The sequence below is a fragment of the Rhodamnia argentea genome, chromosome 6, assembly GCF_020921035.1.
Source record: "Rhodamnia argentea isolate NSW1041297 chromosome 6, ASM2092103v1, whole genome shotgun sequence".
NCBI lineage: Eukaryota > Viridiplantae > Streptophyta > Magnoliopsida > Myrtales > Myrtaceae > Rhodamnia > Rhodamnia argentea.
The window spans coordinates 9,885,131-9,895,058 of NC_063155.1; the positions used below are offsets into that span (position 1 = coordinate 9,885,131).

A 9,928-nucleotide genomic window follows, 5' to 3' on the forward strand; every position below is an offset into this window, starting at 1 on the left:
TGAATATAACTAATCCATATAATAGCTCATTATATATGAATTAAGAAATATGTTTATTATCTATGTAGGCCTTCTCAACCTTTCTGATGAAATTGGAACTACAGTTTACTCTTTTTGTTTTTCTTGGCATTGGTAATTTAAGTAGCACCGAGACCGACACGTGACATAACACGACACGATATGACTTGCAGACACATCATTTCTTAAAAAATAGAGAATTTCGATACGTTGTGACACGTTATATATTAAATGTATATTTTTATAGTCACGTATATATAAAAATACAATGATGATTTTCTTTTTCTTCTTCTTTTGCTGTTAGGGATTCATGATTAGGTTTTTTATTATTGGCCAGGTTTATTAATTTTGGGGTTGCTGAGTATATGACTTAAGTATATGTATTTTTTTTTATAAATTTACATTTTGACCCTTAATTTATTGAAAATACTTAAATTGACCTCGTGTGTGTTGGAATGATAGACTCGCATATTGATGGTATGTCTAGAGTGCCGATTACGTGTCGGTCACACGTTGGAGAGAGTGTCGGAGTGTTGGACACAAGTGTCAGAGTGTTCAATATGATATAGACGCTCCCGAAAAGTGTCGGTGCTTCCTTGTTAGTAATTGACAAATAAAAAGAGTACATGACGATTACTATTAGTATTGACTCCGGACTAATGATTCGATTACCTTGTAATGGCAACCGTGATAAGAAGAAAAAGATTGGGATGCTTTGAACAAATACACCTTGAGCCAAAATTTTTAGGGAAATGATGCATTTCCTAAAACTAAACCAAGATAGGCCTGTTAAATGGGTGAATTGGGTCGTATTATAAATGATCCAACCCAAATTGACCTATACAATCCGTTTATGACCGATTTATTGTGATACAAATTTCTCGACCTATACCCAGTCCATATTACTAAAACACTTTCATATTCAATATAATATAGGAAAACTTGTCTCATATAAATTACTTAAAAAATTGTATTGCTAAAAAACTTTTAGAGATTTTTTGTAATTTATAAAAATAAAAATAAAAAATGAATTATTAATTCCTTATTTTCTTTTGCTTCTACGAAATCCAGCGAGGGTCATCGGGCGTTCCCGATCACAAGCAAGCGCCGCTCAACCCTCGACTACGACAAGCGAGGCCCGACGACTCTAGTTAGCCGTTAGGTGAGGTCCACAACCCTCGACGGGTCTTCGCCGAGGGTTGTGGCTTTTGCCCTCGCCGGTCACTGGGAGGTGTGCGAAGCCCTCGTCACATTTCTTTAAAACAAACATAAAGAAAAAATAAAAAAATTATAAAAAATTTAAAAATGACTCGGAAGGTAAATCATTTATGTCCCATTTAAAATCTATTTAAAATTTATTAAGTTGTTGGGTAATCCATTTACCACATATTTAAGCTATTTTAAAACTTAAAGCAACAAATTTATGATAAGTTATAGATTCATTTTGCTACCTCTGACAGGTTAATCCGTCCTCAAGATCAACGAAACAGGGAGACTGAACCTTGATTTTGTCCTTTGCTATTTGAATTATTCAATAACGCGCGTTAATTTTCAAGAATCTCTGGAGATCTCCATGTTTGGCCGATTAAGCAGAGCAGGTGAGACAGGCTGGGGTCCAAGTCAAGCCTTTTGTTCTTGCTTCCTTGTCCATAGGCGGGGAGTGGACGGTGAAAGCAGGTTAATTGTACGTGAAAGCAGACCTGCGATTGCCATAATCCTGAAATTTGCGGATGGATCGTACGCCAAACGACAAGCATTTGGTGACAAAATATCAGATCAACGCGGCGATGACCATAAGAAAGGAGAAATTAGTATCTGATCAAAGCGGTCTAATCCACCTTGGATTGAATCTGATCCCCCATGAATCTTAACAATATCTTCTCGCGTGTAAACTCAATTTAAGTATCATTCTGAGTAAAGATATCTCAATTTGAATCACTCTACACCACAAAGCCCAACGCTAGAAAGTTACCAAATATTGGAGCATATTAAGGGTCCACTAATCTACTATCTAGGGGTGAGTAGTTTCGAATTCCTTACGGGTTCCATATGAAATCCGAAACCTACCCATCAGACATACTTTGAAACTATAACTTATCATGTTATAGGTTATAGGTTCCAGGATTTACCCCGATTCCACATGTGTTTTTAATTGAACTATTGCGGTGAATCATCATGTTTAATGATAACCAGATTCTTCTGCAATCCACCGACCACAACTCTTATTCAGACACACATACGAATATAGAACAGTGACAAAGTAAAAATCTCTATCATAAATATCGCGAAAATGGAAACTTAGAATCGAGGTTCCAGATTACACACTCATCACCTAATGCTATGAAAAATTGCAGGATAGCCCGAAAACATGTACAAAAAAAAAAAAATACAAAAACTTTTTACTGGTTCTAGGATTTATCGGAACAAGTTCTTCCAAATTTTTTGGATTGTGGAACATACCATACAAATCCTAGGACTTGGAACCAGACGGTTTTCCTACCGGTCTAATTTCAAGTTTCGGGTTCTATCCCGAAACCATGCTCACCCTTACTACCATCGGCTGAATACCTTTGCCCGGAGGATTGCCTAACTTCACTTATAAGCTTTATGGACCAACTTAGATATATTAACTACTTTGCACCACATCATTTTTTCGATGTGAGATTTTTTTAACACAACTCATATGTGCATGCTTATATGATTAAGTAATTTAAATCCTCAAATCAAGGGTGGATTAAACTGTTTGTACACTATGACCACAAAAAAAAAAAAGAGTTTGTACACTAGTGGTGCATGCTTTAATTTTCCGAACTTCACATCGTTCGTTACAAAGCGAGAAAAGAAACTGAAATTCCCGAATTAATTTTGCCTGGTGTCATGAAGAACTGCCATTTTTTTTTAAATTTTTTTATCTTTCAAAAGAACTGCCACTTTTGTTGTGGAGCTTACTGATCAACTACATGGATCTAATGGTAGAGTTATAAATTGCTGATCAATTTTTTACGTCGGCTTTCATAGTGTTTCGTAAAATTTTAAAGCTAGTAAATGAATTTGTGATTTGATAATTAAATTATATAGAACTTTGACAAAAACTGAAGTGTGTAAATATATAACGGGAGTGGAAATAACGTGCGATCTAAAAAGATTGGAAATCAAAATCTCTCCTACTGTGTTATTACTTGTTGCAAAGTGCAATAAAAACCCAATATCTGTACATGAGGAAATCATCAAGAGACAACGACTTACGAACCAATTGGCGTATTTTAACTGCTTTTTTTTTTGGTCGAATATTTTGACTGCTTGAAACCATATAATTCTATGATGTAGGAAGTTCATTCTGACACCCTTCGCTCATGCACATAGATAATCTCCAACTCAAGCTTAATGCTCCTCCTATATTAGCTTTATCTAGGGAGTCAATTTTTCATGCCAATATATCTCAATTTGAATCTCTTCCTCGTCGCTATGTGCTGCTGCTTTGCAGTGCAACAACCATTCATCACCAAGTTGGAATAGCTTCTATAGCAAAACACTTGCCGTGGCCTATGGTCTCTGTCCTACCAAACCAACTGTAATGGCAATTTTTGGCTAATGACTGTGTAGATTGAGAAACCTTCTCTGAGAAATTCAATCAAATACGGAACCTAATTTAGCTCAGAATGAATTGTATTTACTAAATTTGAAGTGCACAGATGAATTTCCAACAAGATTAGAACATAAAGGAAATTTGATAAGTGAGAGAAACTCGAATATGCTATGACGAGAACACGATATCAACTTAAAGGTTTACACGATTTGACACATCTCGATCCGTTTTTCAAACTATAATGACACGACCCATGAACCTCTCACCATCTTTTCAGACGAAAGAAGCCTGTTTGTATTTGGTTTCTGTCCATTTCGTTCTTGGCCAAATGAATTCCGACCGCTCCTTGTTGTGGTTACTTTCCAATTTCTTTGGACGAGACTGCCACGGTCATCAGCTAGCAATGATTCCATTTCCAGGCGGGCCCGCCGTCGATGGTGTTGAGATCTTTGTAAGTTAGATGAAAATGGATTCAATCACAATGATAATTATAAATTGATGAATTTTTCACACCGGTCAAAAAGATAAAAAGATAAAATGTTCTTTTGTCAAAAAGGGGGATTATTGGAAAGTAAATCTTATAGACGGCCCAATAAAATAGAGATTTAGAAGATTATTACAAAATCGATATATCAAATAAATAATAGTAACAATGATGTGTTTGTTGGAAGTAAATATAATTTAAAAATAAAAAATAATTTAAAATATTATTAAAAATTTGTCACGTTAGTACCGGTTGGCGTCACGTCGGTATCGACCAACCAAATGAATTGAATTGGCATAATTGCAAAAAAATTTAGGATGAATCGACACAATTGCCATAGGTTTAGAAGTGTTTTGGTAATTTTCCTCAAGAAAGTTGTTGTTGATCATGTACAGTGATAGAAGAAAATCCTTAGTAGGGCTGTTCATTAAAAATTTACGGGAGGGGAACGAGTGAACAACGTAGGAGATTTCATGATATTATTCTGGATAGGAAAATTCATGTGGGGCTCCACGACAGCTCGAGCAATATAAATCATCCACATCTTCGCTTCCCTGTTCCTCCACCGCTCGTCTTCACAACCCTAAGTGAAAAACAGAGGGCCAGTAAGATCTTTGCACTCGAGACGCAGAGGCAGCGAACCACCACCCCGCCACCGCCGATGTTGAGCTTCGACGCCTCACCGCTACTACTCTCCTTCACTCCCTCGCTGACCTCGATCACACTCGTCCTCCTGATCTCCTTCCTCACCCTCAAATGCCTCCGCCTCCTCTTGTCCAGTCCCGACCTCCACCTCCCGCCTTCACCGTGGGGGCTCCCGATCATCGGGAACCTCCACCAGCTCGGCAATTACCCTCACCGCGCGCTCCAAGCCCTGTCGAGATGCTATGGCCCCTTGATGATGCTCCACTTCGGGAGCGTGCCCGTCCTCGTCGTATCATCCGCCAACTGCGCACGTGACATCATGAAGACACACGACATCATTTTCTCCGACCGACCTAGGTATGGTCTAAGCCTGTGAACCCATGTTCATGCATCTTACTTCTCAGCTGGAGTTTTATTTTTTCAGCTTTTATGATTGGAGAAGGTCCCGGTGGACTTCAGATATTGTGGATGTCTCAAGTCAGTGCTATTTCAAAACATTATATTTTTTAATGAAAAATGCTTTTTTGACAGTATTATCGGGAACGTTACAATCTTAACGGTAGATTCACATATTATCACCACGTGTTTTATATAAATACTCATTAATTAAGAGATCGTGTGATCAGAAATAATTGATAGTATTATTAGGTTAGTAGGTTCTTTTTTTTTTATTATTTAAAATGAAAATTTCATGTGTGCTAACTCTTCGACTCAGGTCAACCCTATCCGAGAGGCTTCTGTACCATCGCAAGGATGTGTCGCTGGCGCCGTACGGCGAGTACTGGAGGCAAATGAGGAGTATCTGCGTGCTCCAATTGCTGAGCAACAAGAGGGTCCACTCATTTCGGACGGTCCGAGAAGAGGAGATCTCTCTGTTGATGGACAAGATCGAGCAGCGCCGCTTGGTGGACCTGAGCAGCGTGTTTGCTTCGCTGACGAACGACATCATATGCCGGGTGGCTCTGGGGAGGAAGTACAGTGACGGCATGCAGGGCGAGAAGTTCACGGGACTGTTGGCGGACATGATGGGGTTGCTGGGGGTTTTTAACGTTGGGGACTTCATCCCGAGCCTTGGGTGGATCAACAAGCTGACTGGCCTAGAAGCAAAAGTGAAGCTGGTCGCGAGGGGGTTCGACCAGTTCCTCGATGAGGTGGTGGAGGAGCACCGTAGGAAGATGGAAGAGAAGAGCATCGGCAGCGGCAGAGGTGAAGATCGGAGAGACTTTGTGGACGTTTTGCTGGATATTGAGAAGGATAAGACCGCTGGTTTTGCTCTTGCTGCCGATAGCATCAAAGCACTCATCTTGGTAAAGCTCTCTTTTTAAGTATTCTTAAAGCGCACGAGTCACAATTGTTGTTCTAGCTAGAACTATCACCTAAATGGGGTGAATAGGTGAGTGTAATCAAACTTGATAAGATAATTTAAAACTTCAAGGTTGATAGAAGCGGATTAAGTTAACAGAACCATGCAGTACTTCTACTAGACAGTAAATAGAGGCGAGTAGAGAGTAGTAGACAATGCACAAGAGATTGTAGTGGTTCAATTTTTGGTAAGCTTACGTCCACTTCCCCATTCTAACAGGTTCTTCGTTGGATTTCACTAAGTAATCAAATGAGATATTACAGAAAGATGTGATTGCTTGACTGCAAGCACTTCCAACGGAAACGAGCTCTGCCTCTACCAAGGCTATCCCACTCTACACACTTGACAACTTTGCCTCTACCAAGGCTATCTCACTCTACACACTGCTATCCCACTCTACACCCTTGACTCTGTATTATACCTCTCATAAGATCTCACTTTAAGCATGAGTAGATAATAGAAACAGATGAAGCTCTCTTGAGATATGGATATTGTTCTATTGATCTCTCTTACTTCTCTTCGAACCTGGTGCTCTTTATATACTCCTCGTCTTCCAAGCTTCCCTCGGGACAGAATCACTTCGAGGATCAATCTCCAAAATTAGTCGTTGGTTGATTATTGAATAAAGATCACGAGTGGTTGAGGTGAGAGGAATCGGAAATTTGAGAGGATTTGCTCGCCCATACAATCAAATCCTTAACACCAAAATCAAGTTTCTAACAAAGGAAATTATCTGAGGGTGATTGCTAATCAATCAAGATTCCTCATAATGAGAATATCTTTGTGATTGATGGCCAATCAATTTAACTTAGAAACCCAATTCTTATCGACTGGGCAAATTTAATATGCTAAAATAATCAAGAGTAAAATTGATTAAACAATGAAGATAAATCAAAGATCATGATTCTCGTATCAGTCTATCTCGCCACGAATCCCTGCTTCCACCGGAATATAGACGTTAAGAATAGTAAGTATAAAAGGGATAGATATATATATTTATAGTAAATCCTCAAAGTATAAATCAAAGTCTTTTCTACAAAGCATGGTAGTTTTGTTTCCTTCAAAATCAAATATAATTTCCTGACAACAATTGATTGATCATGAAGTATTCTTGTGCTTGTGCAGGACATATTTGCAGCTGGAACCGATACAACGTACACAGTCCTAGAGTGGGCAATGACTGAGCTCTTGAGACACCCTAGAGCCATGAACAACCTTCAGACCGAGGTCCGCGAAATCACGGGTGGCAAGCCAATAGTAACTGATGAGGACTTGGAGAGAATGCATTACCTACGAGCATTCATCAAAGAGACTCTCCGCCTGCACCCTCCGATCCCGCTCCTCGTCCCGCGACTATCAACCCAGGACGTCAAAATCCAAGGCTACCACATTGCGGCAGGGACCATGGTGATCACGAACGCGTGGACCATCGGGAGGGACCCTGGCACGTGGGACCAGCCGGACGAGTTCAAGCCAGAGAGATTCTTGAACAGCTTGGTGGACTTCAAGGGACAGGATTTCGAGTTGATCCCGTTCGGCGCCGGGAGGAGGGGTTGCCCTGGGATGTCGTTCGCCATGGCGACCAACGAACTTGTCTTGGCAAATCTGGTGCACAAGTTCGATTGGGCACTGCCCGAGGGTCAGAAACCGGAGGATTTGGACATGACCGAATGCACTGGTCTTACCATCCACAGGAAAGTCCATCTCCGTGCTGTTGCCACTCAATTGCCTAGTTAAGACCCATTATCATTACCTTAAATGTATTGTTGTAAAATTGATCCGAGTGCTACAGAATTCACCCCATATGTATTGTCGTAAAATTAATGCAAATGACATGGATCTTGTAATTAAGGCTGCATTTGTTTTACGAAAAAGAAATTTCTGAAAAATATTTCCCTCAATTTTTAGTGTTTGAGGAGTGAAAAATAGATGATCAAAGAAAATATTTTCACACCCCTTTCAAAACTGTGAAAAATGATTTTCACATTTTCCAATTTTTCCCTTTTGGAGCTCATGCCCTCTCCCCTCACGTTGCCCACTTGCCCTGGCGTCCTCTCCTTCATTTCCAGATTTGCTACTGTTCCTCCATCTTCGTCACGCGACCTCTCCTCCTCTCTCTCCAGATCTGCTTCTGTTTCCCATCTTTCTCACGCAACCAAGCCGCTCCTCCTCCCACCGATGCCTCGTGCTTCCCTCCGCGTTGTCACCCTCCCCGAGATTGCCGCTATCATCTCCCTCCTCGGCTTCTTCGGCAAGCTCGACGCCTCGTCAGAGGTCGGCAAGTCACGGAGAACTCCAAGAACTCAAGGCCTCACTTGCGGCAAACTCACCAGATCTGAGCTCAAGCCTCCCATCGTTGCGCCTGTTACTGATGGTGGGTTCCACGAGCTTTTTGCTCCTCTGCAACTCTCTCTCTCTCTCGGTAGTCGGCGCCCAGCGACTCGACCGATCCACGAGCTGGCCTGTGGCTGGTCGCCAGTCGTTGCCGTGGTCGGCGACTGACCAAAGAAGAGGGAAAAAGTAAAAAAAAAAAAGGAAAAAAGTGAAGGAAAACTCCTTACCAAAAAAAAAAAAAATGAAGGAAAACTAAAAATAAAATAATAAAAACCCATTTTTTAGAAAAATAAAATAAAGTAATAAAGGAAAATAAAAAAAATTATGAAAAGGAGTGCATAAAAGGAAAATCCATTCCATATTAAATGGTGGAAAATATTTTCCTATTAATTTTCAATTTTCAGCCAAACATAAAAAAATATCGTCATCTTTTTAGAAAACGACTATTTAGAAAATATTTTTCAGAATCACTACATTTTCTACCAAACAAACAAAGCCCATCAAAACAGGAACGAATAAAATCATTGGAGATATCAATGGGGAACAATATAGGACATGAGATATTTATTGGTAAATATGATGAATGGAACAAATGAAATTAGACTTTGAGGCATGATAACATTCTCTTTAATGATTTATTTGTCTCACAACGTTTGCTAATGGTTTTCGATAAATATCTTTTAGAATACAACAAAGTCTCAAGTGAGAAAAGCATATAATAATTTTGATATTTTCCTAGAATCTCTCAAGGAAAAAAATTGGAGAAAAATGCTGTATTTTTTTTTTTGAGAAAAAATGAAAATAGAAGTCGATGTTCTAAAATGAACGAGAAAAATTCATGAATTTATAAAGAAAATTTTTGAACAGACACAACCTTTCAAGGTTGAGAAGTTATGCTGCGAAAGACAAGACCTTTCAAAAGTTGCATCTCTCCGAGACAATAACTAATAAGTAACCACCAAGTGAGGGAAGACACATCTTCATTTGTTTTAAAAACAAATTACCAATAATCCCCTACTTTATTTGTAAAACAAAATCAAAAAATAAATTTTTTAAAGATGAGATACATCCAAAATTTCCATGAGATTAATAGACATACATGAAGGTCTCTTTCGAGTTAAACTTTCATTTAGTGCAAGTATGTCAAAATTCTATAAAAGCGACAAATAACTGTTGACTTTAAATTTGCCACTTTATGTAATAGAATCGGACATACCGCACATATACTATTCTCTTATTTCAACGAGAAGTTTATATTTACTTAGTACTATTAATGCCTCGTATTTGTACCTGCGTCAAAAGCTTTCTAGAAAGTAACTCTAACTTTCGTAAGAAGCGACACGACTTCTAAGCCTATATAGGTGAAGTATTATCATATGTTTCTGTTACTAATAAACACATTACTAAATCGTATTATACTTCATTAAGAGTAAAACTTTGCCTCCGTTAATGTAACGGACAATACTCACTTCTTATGTCCTAACTAATGTCATATCAA

General features: G+C 39.0%; 1 protein-coding gene across 1 annotated transcript; it reads left to right on the forward strand.

Moving 5' to 3' along the window:
- The first annotated feature begins 4,701 nt into the window (after positions 1 to 4,701).
- LOC115741618 (cytochrome P450 736A117-like) lies at positions 4,702 to 7,899 on the forward strand. Its single transcript, XM_030675608.2, has 3 exons — positions 4,702 to 5,090; positions 5,449 to 6,040; positions 7,222 to 7,899. The coding sequence occupies exons 1-3, from the start codon at positions 4,750 to 4,752 to the stop codon at positions 7,831 to 7,833; spliced, it is 1,545 nt and encodes a 514-aa protein (XP_030531468.1). The 5' UTR covers positions 4,702 to 4,749; the 3' UTR covers positions 7,834 to 7,899.
- Positions 7,900 to 9,928: the final 2,029 nt, after the last annotated feature.

Excerpts from the sequence above, each read along its gene's own strand:
- LOC115741618 (XM_030675608.2), top strand. The coding sequence starts at position 4,750 with ATGTTGAGCTTCGACGCCTCACCGCTACTACTCTCCTTCACTCCCTCG. Across the intron at positions 5,091-5,448 it reads ATTTTCTCCGACCGACCTAG|GTCAACCCTATCCGAGAGGC; the intron begins GTATGGTCTAAG and ends TCTTCGACTCAG. Across the intron at positions 6,041-7,221 it reads GCATCAAAGCACTCATCTTG|GACATATTTGCAGCTGGAAC; the intron begins GTAAAGCTCTCT and ends GTGCTTGTGCAG.